This window comes from Amblyomma maculatum, chromosome 6, assembly GCF_055883805.1.
Source record: "Amblyomma maculatum isolate TAMU_Amacu chromosome 6, ASM5588380v1, whole genome shotgun sequence".
NCBI classification, from domain to species: Eukaryota; Metazoa; Arthropoda; class Arachnida; order Ixodida; family Ixodidae; genus Amblyomma; species Amblyomma maculatum.
In genome coordinates this window covers 6,696,233-6,714,581 of record NC_139349.1, presented here as the reverse complement: position 1 = coordinate 6,714,581, position 18,349 = coordinate 6,696,233, and the positions used below count along the sequence as shown (strand labels likewise).

The 18,349-nt window shown below is 43.6% G+C and overlaps 1 protein-coding gene across 3 annotated transcripts in view; it reads right to left on the bottom strand.

Moving 5' to 3' along the window:
* Positions 1 to 13,033, bottom strand: part of LOC146184992 (uncharacterized) — a 94,169-nt gene extending 81,136 nt beyond the window's left edge. For all 3 annotated transcript variants that reach the window (XM_084605935.1, XM_084605937.1, XM_084605936.1), the window contains exons 1-4: positions 12,921 to 13,033; positions 11,204 to 11,606; positions 6,565 to 6,765; positions 3,787 to 4,005 (exon numbers count right to left, since the gene is read on the bottom strand). In XM_084605935.1, coding sequence (XP_084462061.1) covers positions 3,787 to 4,005; positions 6,565 to 6,765; positions 11,204 to 11,548 — 765 coding nt within the window. In that variant the 5' untranslated portion in view covers positions 11,549 to 11,606; positions 12,921 to 13,033. The remainder of the gene's footprint in view (positions 1 to 3,786; positions 4,006 to 6,564; positions 6,766 to 11,203; positions 11,607 to 12,920) is intronic.
* Between the last annotated feature and the right edge of the window lie 5,316 nt (positions 13,034 to 18,349).

Here is an 18,349-nt window from a genome sequence, read left to right as displayed (position 1 = left end):
AAATAAAAAAAAAATTGCTGAAAACAGTTTGCATTAGAGTAATTTTATCTGATGTACATCTGCAATACAGCTGTCTGCATTTCAAATGAAGCCCTAGTAAAAAAATTGTGGGGGTTTAAGCATGGCTTGAACCTAGTGCTAGAGCGAAATCTGTGAGTGTCGCAGCAAACTTTTCTGCAGACACTTGGATTTAATGTGCCGCCGTCACAACGTTCGAATGAACCTTCCGTCTTAGCAACTCGCTGTTGTCGTTTGCCTCTGCCAACTACAGAGTTATCTGTCTTCTTTTTCTTATTTTCCTTCTTATTCTTCTTCTTTCCTCTTCCAACTCCTGGCCCAGCTCTCTGTCTATACCACGCAAGAGTTGCTAGGCAACAACACGTGGCACGGTGCCACACCGACGACTCGAAAACCCAGTGCAGTGTAGCTTTCGCTACAAAACAAGTTTTTCCCGGTTTCGTACAGTGCTTTAACTGCTTAGCGCACCCGTCGGGAAGGTTGAAGGATTGCTCCAAAATCGTAAAAGCCTACCTATCCTTTCGCAGGGCTACCCAGTGGTATTAATTGATGCTCTGCCCTAAGCGGCCCCCTTGCATTTTAAGAGTGCTTCATCGCAGGGCATGGCGAGACATTGCGGCAAACTCCACAGTGCGGTGAAACCGTGTGACTATATAGCTTGAAGAAGAGCACGAAAACATGCGCAAGACATATGCGTATGCATTAGAACAGCGCGACGCCATCCAAAAACAAAAATGTTGCGACGCCCCAAGAAGCGTTCAATGCATGCACCCAATCGCAGCCGCGGGATGGAGTGAAGTAGGAGCGAATCCAAAATTACCTAATTAAGCTTAATTTCAGAAATCGGGAATTTCCTATTGTTATACTTGCCATAGTGCACCCAATCTACATGGGAACAACTGTCCCATGCAATTCAGGTTTGGGGAGACTTTCGGTGATCACTGGCGGAGCATGTCGTGCCACGTGTCGCAGGCCACCAGTGCGCTTGCCGCACGTGGCCCACCGTTGACATCTACCAAGTTGGACACAGCCGAAGAGCAGTAGTCGGCCGTTGCGATGCCGTTCGTAATGTCGCACCGCAGCTAATCGCGCACGCTTTTCGAACACATGTCCCCTGTAAATAGGCACCGGCCGGGACCGCGCTCCTAGTTCAAATTGTTCAAAATTCCGAAAAATTTACATCAGTCCATAAACTGCATAAACATTCCAATTGGGCAGAATTATTTAGGAGTGCAATGGTTGTAAATAAAGTTCACGAAGGAAAAATAACAAAAAGCATAGGAATCAATTAGCTGCTATTAATTCAAACTGTGCCACCAGCCTTTCGGGAAAATTGCGGCGATAACAGCTTTATGACAAACACCCCGAGTGAACCAACCATTGTGGATGCAGATGCGGCTACGTGCTTTTGCAGCGAGCGCTCAGTGTTGCACAACTGACGATAATACTAAAGTAAATTTGGTGTAGTATAATTGCGATCGTCAATTACCACATAAATTGCTGTTTAGGCGCAGCTTGGTGCAACAGGTCAGATTGGCACAGAATGGCGCAATCGGTGCAGCACTTCCACTGCTCTTTTCCATGCTTTCCCCAATTATTTGAGTCAAAATTCCCAGGCCATTGAAGAGGTAGGACAACATAGTGGCTGATCATAATGAGAACACTAATTACTGAATCTGCAAACACTGCAATGAAAAAGATTGACGTGTCACGAGAGCAAGCTTTTGAGAGTGATTTTGATGCCATGCTAGGCCGATGCGGCACCTCACATGAAGCATCTAAAGTGCACCGTAAGAAACATATTTTGTGCATAGCTACATTTATTGGCCTGTAGGGATGTGCAAATATCAAAAATTTGAATAAATCTGAATTGAATATACTTGCTATTTGATTCATATTGAAAAACCAATATTTGAAATCTCCGAATATGTATTCGAAAACTACCGAAAACACCAACAAATTTTCGTATTCACCGAAGTTACCCTGTGCTGCGCACTTCGTTGCAATGCTTGACCGCATCGACTGTGTAGTGAAGCATCCTCAAAGCGCGACGGGGCTATTTTGTGAAGGGGGAACCTTTCTTTTTTGTAGAGGGCCTTTGAGGCACTGTGTGCAAAGCAAGGCACTTGACCAAATTCGGTAGAAATGTCTTTCTTACTTTTGTTTCATCCCAAATGCAGACATTCATCATACAAGTGTTCAGATAAAATTACTGTGTCGCAAATGGTTTTCGGTATTTTTTTCCCGCCCATTCGATAATTCCAGCTTTCAGTTAATTCAGACATGTTTGTTGGTCCCTTGAAGGCCAAATTAACGAGGGTTTACTGTATTCAGAAGTAATATCACAGCTCCGCCCAGTATCATAGTGGTCCTTTCTGCACAAAAAACTGGTTCGTGGAAACCTGTATAAGATTTTTCAGTAGGGTACACATTTCTACGCAATTCTAGTTTAATTTTATTAGCAAATACTATTGAATTCTGAAATAAGCAAAGAAAAGTGATTGCTATCTCTTAATTTTCTTTTCTTTTTTTTTTTTTTTTTCAGTGATCACATGTTCAATATTCAAAGGTATTGTTTGCCATATTTGACAATCTAAATCATCAAACACCCCTATTGACCTGCACCAGCTTAAATTACATTGGAGTGTGGCTGGCAGTAACAGAAGCAACCGGCACATACATACCCATGCGACAAAAAAAAAAAAAAAAAACGACAAGACAGCTAAAATGGACATGTTATGCCTTACATACATCAGAAGCGAGAAGACTTCATGTCTATGTGAACAGACTATGTATTGGACACACTGTACCAATAAAACGGCACCTGTCGAGCTAATTTCAGTCTATCCTTTTGCTGCCTTGGCCACAATTCTGACAGTATTCCTGATTCCCAGATTTTACAAGGCACAAAATTGTTCCCTGAAAATTGCAGATTTTCTCAGGTTTTCAAAAGGTGACTCGGGCGATGAGGGACACTCTAGAGGGGAGCTCCAAATTATTTCGGCCATCTGAGATGTTTAAAAGTCCACCGATGTTGCAAAGTAAACAGGTGCCTCGCATTCAGCCTCCACAATATGTGGCTATCACAGCTGGGATCGAACCCAGGTCTACCGGCTCAGTAGTAAACAAAGTCATCGAGTGAAATATGGATTTCAGAAAAGTACAAGACACATATAGGGCCTCAATGTACAGAAGGGGAAGCGCAGCTCTCTGGCATTGGAACGGCGATACCACTGTCTTTCCATGTACAATAGAGTGGCTACACGCTGGCGGCATGCTATGGCCAGAAAGCAGAATTTCTCACGGAGTGGTGCGCAGAATTCTCTCACAGAGCCTATCGTATGCTTTTGTAAGTCCCAAAAGACAGAAATGTACAGCTTTCATCAAAAGTAAAACACCCAAAGGCTTCCCTAAGGGTCATATTATGTGATTTGTGCTATGCATCATTCTTGAAGGTCATGTATCCTCGCTTTCACCAGCCTGAAAACCGGAACTTCCAAGAATGCTTAACAAGCCCAAGCACCCAGCTTAGAAGCAAGCTTCATGGCGCTCTATAAAAGCCGTACCTGGTAATCTGTTTCACTATTGCTTTCACTGCAAGGAGCACCACAAGAAGCTCCAAATTCGTAGAACTAGCAAATGTTTCCAGCGCACATGGCTCCATTGACCTGTTAAGATGTTTGCTCCAACACATGCCAAAAGAGATTTCTCTCCTCGTTTTCGCATGCTCCATGGCCTGTCAGCCCACAAGTGGCAAGCGGGGCTCACCTTGGCCTCACTGATGCGGCGCATGCTGCGGTTGTAGGCATTCACAGCACGCATGTGGGCATCACGCTGCACGGGTGTCAGCGGTTCGTCCTCACACTCGAGCACCAGAGGTAATGTGGTAGTGGATGAGCTGTTCTGCTCCAAGATGTAACGCACCACCACCTTGGCAGGTTGTCTTATAGGGGAAGGAAGAGGAGGAGGAGGAACCACTTTAGGCACCTGCAGGCATAAAAGGGGGCAAAAGACAAGTCAAGATGTGCCATAACTACTTGAACCTAAAGAGTATGTAATTCTGCTGCAAATAAGAAGGAAGTGGACTCTCAATTCAAGCTTTTGGTTTACCTGAACTGGCATCCTAGCCCATACTTATACAGAAGTTCCAGTTATAAAATGGAACTTTTAGACATGTACGTGGAACCAGATTAAGAGTGCATCACTGCCAAGTGCATTAAATACGCTTCCCTTAGTTTGAACAAACTGCTAGTTCACTTCAAGCTTAAATTAGCAAAATTAAATTAAATTAGCATCAATTAGACTTTAATATGAATTACTGTTTAATAGCAATCATTATTCCCTGCCCAGCATCACTAAGAGTGACCCGCACATCATCAATCACTTATGCATCATGCACCATTAGCCATTCAGCCGTCAACTACCATTGCACAATCGACGAGCACGGTGGGCTGTATGCATGGCGGCCAAAACTAAATGTACAAGCAGGGCTAAAGCCTATGTTCGCTGCAACCAGGGATCTCCCCGTGGTAGATGGCAGTGGTTCTGCTTCTTTCAACTACAATCAACCACCTTCTGCCACCTACACACTAATTACTTGATTAGGTCTAGTTGAGCAGGAGGATGCCTAACTCTGGAATGCATAAAATACACAATTGCCCTGCCTCACCCACTTGCTTGTAGAAAGTGCTACTAAAGCATCACCCCATGCCAGCAGTGAGGCATGCAGAAAAGCATTAAAAATAAAACAGCGCAAGACACACAGACAAAAGAATAGAAACAGACACCACAAGCGCTGACAGTGATATGCCTCCACCTGAGACAGGGACAAAAGCAGAACACAGAAATTTAATTTTATTACAGATAGTGGCTGATAAAATTTCGAAAGCCTGTGCATTTCAGAAAAATGTCAGCACTTTTTTTCGGTACAAATGTATTTTAAGTTTTGCTCCAATCTTTCCCGAAATCTTGTTTTTGGCAAGTAAAATTTTGTGTTCCAACACATATTGCTTTGTGTAAGCTTATACGCTTATTAAGCCTTTTTTTGTGTGTGTTACATAAAATTTTAAATCTAATATTTTAATGCGATATTGCCGTGACAGATAAATCACGAGCATGGTTCTGGCAGGTGGTAACTTGGCAGCTGGCACTGCTGCACACTGATTGGATGCAGGGCTGCCTAGTGCCTAGGAGCTGCCAGCTTGTGTCTTTCATTTCATATGACATGGGAGGGTAATATCAAAATCAGCCTGCCAGGACCCCTGCATAATGCGCCAGACAAGTTACTCCTAGACCATGCAGGCGCATTCATATGGCTTCGTTAAAACGGGGCTTTATACTTTGGGTGGTGGCCTATGCTATAGCGCCACAGCCTTAAAGGCCAAGCTTACGTGTCGCCCATAATTTTTAATAAACACAAACTACCGAAACCTCAAAAAGAAAAAAAAAGAAAGCTCCTCTTCCCAACTGTGATCGGAAAAATACAAGCGGCCATAATGTGCCACTTTTGCTAACACATTGATTATTATCAAAAAACAAGCACAATATCAAGAATACTCCTAACTTGAAACCTCCAATAACTTCCTAAAGCAATCGATGAAAAGTCACTCTGCTGTTTCTTGCAAGACAGCCTCAAATGAGTTTCAGTTACAGGCGTAACCGCTGTGACAAGGAGTAAGCAAAGGCTGTCAAGCATGTAAACGGTGCTGAATACACTGTATCTAAATGCTTTAGTGGCACGGGCAGAGGCACTTTTACTTCTGGTTTGCTTCACCATAGTATATATGTTTCTAAATGCTAAGCCCGTTATACCTAGTGGCACGGGCAGAGGCGTATTATTTTCCATTACTCTTGGGTAGCCTCACTATAATATATGTATCTAAATGCTCAGAGGCATATTATTTTCTATTACTTTTGGGTAGCCTCACCATAACATATGTATCTAATACCGGTTTCCATTGGGCGAACAAGAGCACTTAGCTGCACTAGAAGTGCCGTCGCGAGTTTCGGCGCCTACCAGTGGTCTAACAGGAGCAGTAGCGTTGTATTCTACTGGCAGAGGAGGCGCACTTTTGGGGTCCCGAGAGCAGCCGAGAGCAGTCCTTGGTGCTCCGTTGCCAGCGGCCGAGTACAGGGAGAACGGAGGAAGTCACGTTACCTTTTTGACGTTACTTCTGGTTATTCGCCCGGAGCCCGGGCAGGAAGGTCGCGCCTATCGTCACTCCTCCTTGCTACGCTGAGCAGCGTGAACGTGAGCGCGGGAAAAGTTTGATCACATGACGCCTGATGTCAAGCGATACCCCTCGCTACGCTGCACTCCGAGCAGCGGGAATGTTCTGTTGGGGAGATGAGAACGCGCGTCCCCAGTGCTCTCGTGCGCTGCTCTGGCTTCTCGTTGCTCTTGCTCCTACTTGCCCAATGGAAACCGGTATAAATGCTTAGTGGCACGGGCAGAGGCATATCCTTTTTTATTACTTTTAGGCAGCCTCACCTTAGTGTATGTATCTAAATGCTGCAGAGGGCTACAGAACGATATATACAGCTCACCAAATTTGTGGGTGACACAGGCAGCCTGGCCAGGGAGCCTCCCTCAGCCCGCACTTCTGCATCCAGGTCAAAGTCTTCATCAGAGTCAGTCCCTTCAGGAGCTACCGCAGCCAGATTGTACTTTCGAACAGTGTCCGTGATCTTCAGCGCAGCCACACGGGCAGCTCTGCGCGAGGGCCGACCGCTGGACTGCAGAGAGTCCTGAAATGGGTAGCGACGACAGCTGCTCAAATATCTGCTGCCCGATTCCCATAAGGGACTACTCGTTGGCACATACCAAAATACAGTGACTAAGCTACAAAGTGAGGCAATACCGGATTCTGAGAAACTCCGTAGAAAAAGTAGTGCTGGTTTAGAACAGACTCTGAAGTTACAGCTTTCTTTTGCATTTGCAGCCACACAGCTGCTTTTGGGTGGCTAAGAATGCACAAATACACCCATACTTCACTTTTACTCCCACCTTGAAAACATACCCCGAAGCCCAAAACATTGGATTAACACCGTTCCCGCTTACAACTGACCAATTCAGGCTAGCCCTGACATCTGCTAGCAGCCGTAATTTACTTGGATTGCCGAGTGCCCAAACCGGGAGGAATTTTTCAAATGGGGATTTCCTGTATATGATGTACAGCTTTCCTTCGAGGTCAAATGGCTTTGCTTGGGTGGATAAAAATGAGTAATCACTCCCTTATTTCAAACATACTTCCTTTATTGAGGATTCCCCTCACCACATTGGGCTGGCTAATAGCATTTTTACAGCTTACCTCATAATCCTCCTTAATTTCACATTCTAGTCCTTTTATATCAGAACAGTAAATATTAACTAATAATGGCTAGAAACCTCTGAAACTTTCAAGAGCTCAAGTACAAGCATGCCTGGGATTCAGTCACATTGGGCCACATAGACTGCCAGCTATGGCCCTCCAAAAGTTGTGCATTCAACAGAGCAAACTTAATCAGTTCAGTTCAGTTCAGTTCAGTTCAGTCGTTCAGTCGTGTCCGACTCTTCGTGACCCTATGGACCATGTCACGCCACGCTTTCCGGTCTCTCACTATCTTCCTAACAACACATAACTTCATCTGCAGTGCCTCGAGGATGCCATCTAACCATCGCGTTCGCTGCCTACCCCTTCTCCGGCGACCCTCAACCTTTCCCAACATCAAATCTTTCTCCATCGACTCCTCTCTTCTCATCAGATGACCAAAGTAGCTGAGCTTTAACTTAAGAATTTGACCCTCCAGTGAGCAGTCAGGGTTTATGGTTGACAATATCGACTGATTTGATCTTCTGGCAGTCCAAGGAACTCTCAAGAGTCTTCGCCAGCACCACAATTCAAACGCGAAACTTGCAATACTAAGATGGAAAATGTAAAGGATAGCGCTTCAGCTGCCACCAACCAACCAAAAAAAAAAAAAAAAAGGGTAAGTTTAGTTCAAGAGCAGACAGATGTTGTTCTGAGTGCAAACACCTTCCAGAACTTAGAGACAAGCATTGTCACTTTCAACGATATCACAAGTTGCTCAAAACACGCGACAATTGAACGGAAGCCACCCGATCAATGGTGGCTGAGTACTATTCTTTGCAGTAAAATAATGTCCACCCAGAACGTAAGACTACCGGCTGCAACAGGATGGATAAACTGACTTATAAACAAAGCCCAAACTATCATGTTTGTGCATTCAAAGGATAAGGCAAAATCTGTTAATGTAAGCAATAAAACCAACTGAATGGTTCAACTCTCCAAACTAAATTGAATGCCTACAGACAAAGAGCAACTGCAGCTCACACTTGTGTAACTTTGTTACTTTCTATAAACAATAAAAGAAAAATTCTTTTTTTTTTTTTTTTTATTACGTCTTTATTTCTGCTTGCGGTAGGCATTTACCTTGCGGCAGAACTAAGTTGCTTCATGGATGTAGGGGTGGGGGAGCGGTTAAGGGTGGGGGTGAGAAAAATTCTTTTTGCAGTGGCAACTTCAAAACCAATAAGTTCAATGATAGGCAGGATGATCATTTCACTCATGCTGAGTTGTTTGGTATCAACAAACACCAACAGCGTGCATTATGGAGGGTTCCTAGAACAGAGCCGAATATTTAAAAGCTCGCAACACCTTACATAGCATATTACATAAGTACACAAGATTTGCCTCATATGAAATTAAATGACATTTTTAAAATCAGCCCACAAAAATAAATACATGTTCCTTGATGATATCATGGTTGTGCAATTATTTGAAATTATGTGTCTAAGACCCTTTCCCTCACAATGCAAGGAAACAAGGTGTCTAGGACAAATCCCCCTCACACGACCTGAAATTGGCTGATACCTCCCCTCCTTAACTATGGCTCTTTTCTCCATTTTACCGCTGTATAGTGCCTTTAAAGAATATTGATACCATGCAAAAGCCACGAATTTTAAACTCCTGCACTGCATCTGCCTGCCAGAAACTTTTACATTAGCAAAAAAACTTAGGTCAAAATCTGAGTTTCTATTAAGAGCAGCTAACTGTAATTTATACATCCTCATATATGAACAGCAAAAAAACCTGAGGCTGCACCTAAATTAAGTTTCAAATTTCTGTTGTATATCCATAAAGTCTCCAAAGCCTCAATACAACAATTTCTGTGAAAAAAAAATGTGTACCAGGGCGGTCTTAGCATGCAGCACGACATCTGACATTAGTCCAGCTGAATGCAATTAATACCAATAGGAAATGAGCTCTAATGCAGGTGCTGAAGCCAGCAGATAACACATGTTTTGGGCAGACAAAAGCAGGGAAGGCAAGACAGGTTCCACCAGAGCCCATTCCGTACGCCACCAAATGCAGCACGTAGAGGTTGTGGATTTAGCTCCCATAGATGGTATGCCATCTTCTGTTCTCTGTTATCGCATAAACTTTTGTAAAAAACTATTACTACTCAATTACTTGCCCCCTCCAACCACTACAGGAACAAAAACAAAAAAACACTAGAAGTAATGTCTTCATAATCCTCATAGATTAAAAACTTGGCCTTTTTATTCATCAGGGGTCTCAACCTCATATTGCTATGCAAGCCACGTTGAAAAAATGTCCTCCCTCACGAGCAAGGAGCCGGGAATAAATATAAAAAAAAATTTAAAAAAGAGAAAAAAAAAACAATATGTAAGAATTAGCAGCCATTAAATGCATAAAAATCAACCAAAATGTATCATTTCCAGACCACACCCTCCCATTAACGAAAAAGAAAAGAGGTGCATGCTTCCTTCCACTTGATTGCCAGATGGGTGCCACTTCAGGATGGACCAGAGAGAGCTACCAAGGGTTTAATGGTTGAAAAAATGCTACAGTGGGCTAGCCTCAAAACACAAAAAATGTAGACTTGGATATGAAACAGAGGGTGTGTTATCCAACACCTACTACGAAGGCAGCTGACGTACGTCCAAAAGTTCATGCAGATTAAGGGATCAGTACTCCTTTGCATTTCCACAAAGAATGTGCACCATAAGGGGACGAAGCCTTTTAGATGATTTCAGTTAGAAAAGGAGTGCGGTCGTAAAGTCGACTCACGAAGCTGGCATATGCTTTCAGAACAAAGCCTGAAAGTTTTGGAACCTGCCAGCCGCATCACACAGCTCCGCTAGCCTCTTGTTTGATACCCCTGGCATATATCATTGTCTAGTGACACCCTACCAATGTTCAGTTGCCCAAATGTATCCACTAAGACTTCTCTCAGCCTTCAAGCTCTAAAAGCAAATATATGGCCATTGAAGTATCATAATATTTATGCATTTTATTTTTCGAGCCATAAAGCAAAAGACAAGGCAGGTTGGAGTGCTTCAAGAGGCCCATACAACAATTCCCAAAGCAGCTGGAAAAAGGCAGCACAGTCTAGAAAACTGGTAGGGTGCTAATTGTCAATGCTTGTGAAATGTGATGCTCATTATTATGAAGCCTTATAACAACAAGGTGGAATGAGTTAAATGTGCACATGCATTCAAATTTTCAATGGCAAGGTGCTAAACAAGCAAGCAGTTTAGTAACGTCGTTACATAACACTAACAGAAAACAAAGTGTGTAAAAGACAACTACGGCCCATTACGAGAAAAGAAAAAATGCAGGTAGTACTGAACTGCACATTTTATATCTATGCATCCTCACTGGTTCACGGATGTTTGCTAATGATGCAAAATGCGACATTGTTAGGAGCACAGGAAACCCACCTGTTAAGCAACCTTGAGCCTGTTACACTAAGCACGATTAAGGAGTCCGAAGCATAATGGAAAATAGTACGATAAACTAGTATCTGCTTATTTATTAACTTATTTATTACATACTGCAGACTCTTGGGTCCAAGCAGGGGGACATAGATGCATACAAACAAGAGCAAACAACAACAAGAAAGTGAAACAAATTTATGCAATATTAGTCGCACTGACTGAAACCGCACCCAAAATCGATGAAACACACAGAGAAGGACGTGGTTCTGGTATGAACAGTTACAAAGTGGCCCGGTGGTCTAAATTATAGTACCTGTGTGCCATTATCTCAAAGCTCCACATGGGTTGAGAGGACTCATTTAGTGTAGGGCTCCAGATTTATTGCGGCCCACCAAAAACTTTGGTGCTCCCAAGGAAACGAATATAAAGCTTGGAGCTCACCTCATCAAAAATGACATTGGAGGCCTCCAAGTGGTCCAGCTCCCTGCTAGCGCTCTTCTTCCTTTTCTTGGGTGGGGTTGTTTGAGTTGAGGCAGGAGGAGCTGTCTTTGAAGTGAGGCGCATGGAAGGTACAGCACCTCTGCGCACCACTCCCTTCTCAACAAAGTCAAATGGTCGGAAGTGGCGAGAACAGACATGCAACTCATCCTCATCCCCAAAGTCATCCTCTGCCAGGCCAATAGCAGTGAACCACCTGGCACGCAGGTCGTCTTCCCCTTTTTTGGGGAACCGATGGCACGAGCTGGCAGTGCTGCCATCACATCCAGGCACAGCGCAGGAGGGCATTCTCAGGAGCACTTGGAAATGGCACTAAGCAGCTTCATAGCTAGGAGAAGCGCTACAGCTGGAAAGAAAAAAAGACAGCACCAAAATGTAGACACATCATATTGTTCAAGATATGGGGCTATGGTGAGTTTTTGTGACTTTCCCCCCTGCTTTTACACACCGAGCCATGCAGGCCAGCTGAGTAAATACATGAAGCGCAATTAATTTTTTTCTGCAGCCTAGGTTTTATTATATATACACTTCAGCGGGAGCCTGCCTAGGTGACTTAGGACCACAGGACCACTCATGGATTGCAAGTGCAGGTGATTGCATCAAAGAATAACTGGGCCTCTATGGGAGCTCCATTTAGAGGAGTGGTACCGGGGGATATATTCACTATTAAGGACTATATCCTAATGCAGTGAAGCGCCTACAGCCTCGTGAACAAAATCCCTGTAATTCACACACACAAAAAAAGTGTGTGTGTGTGTGTGTGTGTGTGGGGGGGGGGGGGGGGGGTCAATTTTCTCTTGAGGATAACTACACCTAGGCTGCCAGCTGCAAAGCCGCAAGGAAGCTTTTGCTAAAATATGTACTGACGAGTTATAAAAGATCTGAATCATTATTATGGCTCGAAGCTTTTGCTGAAATAAGTATTCACGAGTTATGCAAGACAAGTTCGAAGCAGGAAATAGAGTGCGCTTAAGAAACGAATGTCCGGAATTCCACTTTCAAGTGGGCGCAGGCGAGATCAACAAAGAGAAGAGACGTCGCCTCTTCAAAGCTAACAGGCGTCACAACGCACCAGACATGTTTACCATGTTTACCGCAAGTGCAAAAAGGCTACTCGTCACAACGGGAACAAATAGCTGCTTGCACCGCTATGCACGATCTTTGATTTTCCTCTTATCCAGCGTCATAAAATCTAATGTACTTACAAAAGATACTAGCTGAATTCAAGTGCTCAAATGAGCGTTCTGCGAATTTACTGCTATCGGTAATTTTTCAACGGCGCGACGATACAGCCATCAGAAACTGACACTGCGCGTAGCAGTTGACATCACAAAACAAAGCGCACTCGTCCATACGTTCCGCACATGCATCGAGCAATCACTTCCTACTGTGCAACACATGTTCCGAGGTGACTCTGCCTGACGACTTGTAGTCGCATATACTCTGCGGAACCGCAATTCACGTCAGAAACCTAAATAAAAAATTTCCTTTTGTTTCATTGATTTCAACGGGATACAGTTAGTCACGAGGGTCGGTCACGGGGTGCTCGGTAGTTCGGGAAACCCACCGCAAAAGAAAATGGCGACACGAGATCAATCTTATCTCCGCGAAAACCGAAAAGGAAAACGCAACCTAACCAAAGGCCAGAGGAGCGCCATACCTCGCCAAATATCAAGCCGCCACCATGGGCCAAGCGAGGCAGGTTAAGGCAAATAGTACAGTCCACAGAATAAAGCAAGGACTAGTAACGACGCCACCCGCCACAGACGGGCGAGACTAAAACCCGCCATGAATAGGGTTTTTTCGGCTAAAACTTTGTCCCTAGATTTCCCCAAACGCATTGAACGCCATGTTTTTACAAAGTACCTAAATGCTGACTATTATGTGCCTAGTTGAGTCTGAATTTGTCCCCAGATTCTTGGCGGGCTGGCGGGCTTTTCGGCCCTTTCCTCGTTGTCGCCGACGGCGTCCAGAGCTTTTGGATTGACGAGATCGGCCGTCGCTTCTCACGTAAGCCATTGTCATTGCTGTTGTTTTTTGACATTGTGCGCTGAGTGCAGCGGTAGGTGGGTGTCGTGTCCATTTTTGTCCGCGAAATCAATGCGAGAGGTGTCATTCAGCAGTGAATTAAGGTAAACAGCAACCCGGTACTTAATTGTTTTTGAGCTTGCAGATATGACAGATCGAAATTAGCGTGCAATTTGTCAATTACTTATATCTCTGTGGCATGGATGCCACCTTCTAGCTTCGGAAAGCAATCTGAAGACGGTGCAAAACTCGTGTGTTTTATCAGAACATGTATCGATATATAAGCAGTATAGCAAAAATGACTTTGGAAGGAATGAAATTGTTTCCAACAAAGCTTTGCGCAAATACATTTTTTTTTTTTTATCAGGAGCTTGCGACAGCGCAACACGACAACGTAGGCACTATACTGTGTCAGCTTGCTGCTTATCTGATTCTAATTTAAGATGATTAGTATTAGCAGCATTTGTTGTTTTAGTGGTTATTTTATTACATATACAAAAGGAAAGAAAAGATGTTTGCCAACCCCGGTATCTGATATCTGAAGCACCTGAACAGGGGCGGTGGATAGCGAGGAAGGGGTAGAGGAAATCAAAGAGGTGAACGATAGGGAGAAAGGATAGGGTAGGTAAAAATAAAAAATATATATATACACTATGACACAATATACAGTAGTTCGCTTGAGGCCCAGAGTAACGAATGCAGCGAGCTGCCAAAATGCGGCCAGGAAGGTAGCTTGCTTAACTTCCTTCAGGTCACTTGCAGCTGCCTTGTTGCTGTATACATGTTAGTAGACTATAAACTTGGGCTGATATCTCATATGCAATGCTGCTTGGTAGAGCACTCACTTCATTTCAGTGTTTACATGTGTCTATGCCATTTTTTGTTTTTACTTTCAGCAGTCTTGGAGACGCAGCCGCTCGTTTATTCTGGACAACTTTCGCATCCTTGGCTCCCTACATGTACAGTACATGTACCAAGGTATATATATGTGCATTATATTCAGTATTTTCATTTTATTTTTCAGTGCATGAGTATCGTTTCTGCTATGGATAGCAATTTGTTAAGTGACTGAAAAACATTTATAGCAACAATTAAAACATATGAGTGTCAATCTGTGAGGCCACATTGTTGCCATTGTCGTTGGTATCGTCTGGACATGCCACACCCTATACCCAATGAATATAGTCATTCCACCAAACTGAAATTGAATCTGGGTTGCAATACACACTTATACGCTATAATACCCTAGCACTCAACCCAACACTACGTCTCGTAACTGCCACACTTGTTGGCTGCTTACTGCACCGAGCTACTCCAGCACTTACTGTTAGCACTACACACCCATATATTTTTTTTATTTATTTATTTATTTCAAATACCCTAAGGGCCTTTGCGGGCATTGCATCAGGGGGGATTCACCAAATAAACACAAATAATTTACATTGCAAGCAAAGAAAAAGCTGTAAGCAGAAATAGGTGCACAAAAAACCATGAACAATTTATGCAGTGACATCTAGATGCTAGAATCTAAGAAAGAAGACATCTAGAATGGGAGCAGTTAGAGATAAGAGTAGATGGAGAATACCTCAGTAATCTGCGATTTGCTGATGACATTGCCTTGCTAAGTAACTCAGGGGATGAATTGCAAAGAATGATGACCTAGACAGAAAAAGTGAAAAAGTAGGCTTGAAAATCAATATGCAGAAGACTAAGCTAATGTTTAATAGCCTAGGGAAGGAAAAACAGTTTACATTAGGTAGCGAAGCACTGGAAGTGGTAGGCGAATATATCTATTTAGGACAGGTAGTAACAGCAGATCCGGACCATGAAAGGGAAATAACAAGGAGAATAAGACTGGGATGAAGCACATTTGGCAAGTACTCCCAGATTATGACTAGCAGTTTATCGGTATCGCTCAAGAGGAAAGCATACAACAGTTGCATCTTACCTGTACTTACCTATGGGACTGAAACATGGAAGCTAACAAAGAGGGTTCTACTAAAGTTGAGGACAACGCAGAGGGCTATGGAAAGAAAAATGGTAGGGATAACGTTAAGAGATAGGAAGCGTGCAGAGTGGGTCAGAGAAATAACTCAAGTCACTGACATTCTAATGGAAATCAAGAAGAAGAAATGGGCATGGGCAGGACATGTAGCGCGAGGAAAGGATAAGTGATGGTCGCTTAGGGCAACAAACTGGATTCCAAGGGGAGGAAAGCGTAGCAGGGGGCGGCAGAAAATTAGGTGGGTGGATGAGATTAAGAAGTTTGCAGGGGTCAAGTGGATGCAGCTCGCACAGGACCGGGTTAATTGGAGGAATATGGGAGAGGTTTTCGCCCTGCAGTGGGTATAGTCAGGCTGAGGATGATGATGACGATCTAGATGCTTAAATTAGCATTACCTCATAGTATAGACATCCGCTCACTTGTCCTTATTGTCATCCATGGCTTGGGCTTACAACCTCCGACTGCTTGCTCCTTCACACCCTCGTAGGATAGTCGTGCATGGCGTGTGAGTGCCGTAGATATAAACCAGTATCCTTCAATGCTCTAACCTCACCCAGCACCGATTCTCTTTTTTTCTCATTTATTTCCCCTTCCCCTCCCACACACTGTCACCTTCATCCCTCAACCCTCATCAGGAGTAGCATGCTAGGCTTACCACCAGGCAGACATCTCCTGTTGCCATTAAAATATATCTCTCTCTCTCTCTCTCACCCAGTATTATTGAGCACTAGACTGGATTCAGCATTTTGCGCTGCCCTAGCTTAAGCATCTGATGCGAAATTAAATATTAGCAGCCACATCCTCCTGATGTTATTCTTGCTTTAAATGGACATCAGTTTACAGAACAACAGAATGATGATGGGAAATCGTATTTCCACAGATACAACACAAATGGAGTTTTAGGCCTCAGGAAAGCTTTAAATAAATATTTAACTTGATCTCAAACAGTTCAGGCCTGCCATAGTCAAGCCCCCACTTCGCTAAAAAAAGAAAAGCAAACAAACAGCAACAGCACGCTAAAATGCAAATGCATATGGATACATTGACGTCATTTGAGAGGCTACACATTTCACATTCATGCGACGCAATCGTGCGCAGCCACTGTCACTTCCTTGATACTGTCCAGACCTGTACCTGCTCATTGTGCCTTACGTTCCCTATTCCTGTGAACTGTTTCAAAGCTTTCTCCTTGTCAGCGGCTTGTGTTACCTTCCCACGCTTACAGCCACTTTTGCCCTTGCATGCAACATGCTTGATTCCATGATCTTGAAAAGGCTATAACAAGTTCCTGCATTCACATGGAAGCAAATTTGTAAATATGTTGTAAGGCACAATGCTTTGGTGTTATACTGCTACACTTGTCTGTTTATTTGTTTATCTGTTATGTCTGGGCAAGTTCTGTTATGTCTTTTTTTTTTGTCCTACTGTTATATGTGCTTGGTTTTTCCATAACCACTTCTCTTGATGTCATACGACTCGAGATGCTTGGGGCATTAAACCCCATAAACCAGATACCAACCAACCGTCTCTTGGCACTAGCCTGATTTCTATTATTCCACAGTTTTTCAGTGGCAAGAAAGCATGCTGTCATCAGTCTCTCCTTCCTCCATCCTTTTGATTGCTATGTGGTTATTTCTTTCCCTGTATCATTTAAGGGGGACACTCTCCTATGTATAGATAAATCAGCAACCGTGCGGTACCCACTTATTGCAACATTCTTAACAAAACATATTCACTGCAGCTTAAATGTGGTGCTGTCATTATATCATAAGCAGAACAGGCCTCTCGGCACCCCTGCTCCTGACCTGAAGCTCCGGATTCTACACGGCCTACCCCGACGTGAAGCAACTTTGCTGTGCTGCCTGTGGGTTGGTGTAGCGTTCACAAATTCTCATTCGTTTGTGATAGATATGGCTAATAGCCCTGCATGTGCAACCTGTGGGTCTGACGAGACTATAGGCCACATTCTTTGCGAGTGGACCACATACAATGCGGAAAAACAATTTCTCTGCCCTGCACTAGAGTGTCTATATGGACACCCGCTGACAGAAATCAAGATTATATGCCATTGGCTGCGGCGATCGTCTGCGGTGAAGACCTCCCAGGCACTGCTCTGCTTCATGAAAACCACGGGCCTGATCGGTAGACTGTGATTTTGCTGCGATGCGACGTGATATGGCTGTGATGTGACAGTACTGACTTCATATTTCTGTAACTTTCTTTTACACATCACTTTTATATCCACTTACCCCCTTCCCCCAGTGCAGAGTAGCAAATCGGTTTCTTCTTCGGTTAACCTCCCTGCCTTTCCTCCTCTTCCAACACCCCTGCCTATAGTTACACTCAGAACTTGCCAGTGCAATGAACCTAAACCTGAAGTTGCAAACCAAGATGAGGTGAAAAGCAACATAAAGTACTGTAGTTCATGGTCAGGACTTTTATAGAGACTCCAATTATAGTTTGATTCAACGGCAAGTATCCGAAGGCTGTTTGCTATGCAGCACGCGCGGTGTGGATGTTCTTGATTGCATACAGCTTCCAAATTTATTAAACTGTCACCACAGAGAAACAAAAGAATGCGTCATTCCAAGCATTTAGTCGAGTATCGAGCACGCTGTGATATGTTCATGTTCTCCTTCTTTCCCCTGGCGGTCCGCGAATGGAAAGGTTTAGCCGATGAAGTGGTTAATTGCTCATCACTAGATGGGTTCAGTTCACGGCTGGCAATTGTTCCTTGAGTACCCTATATATGTGTAGCCTGACCTCTGTACAAATATAGTGAAACATGTGTCTTCAGCGTGATTGTATTGTATCATATCCTTCTTTTCCATTTCTTGTTCCATACTGCCATATAGAACTATATAAAAATTAGACAAGTGTGGATTGTCAGTATTCCTGTCATTTGCTGTTTCTATATTATGCCCCAAACCTGCAACAGCCTCCAAAAGGAGGCTAGCAGTATGTATGAAATAAAATAAACCAGTTTAGAAAGCTTGTGCCTTTCCTTGCTTTTTGGACGGAACACGAGTTCTCGGGCCATACAGGATCTGCAACTG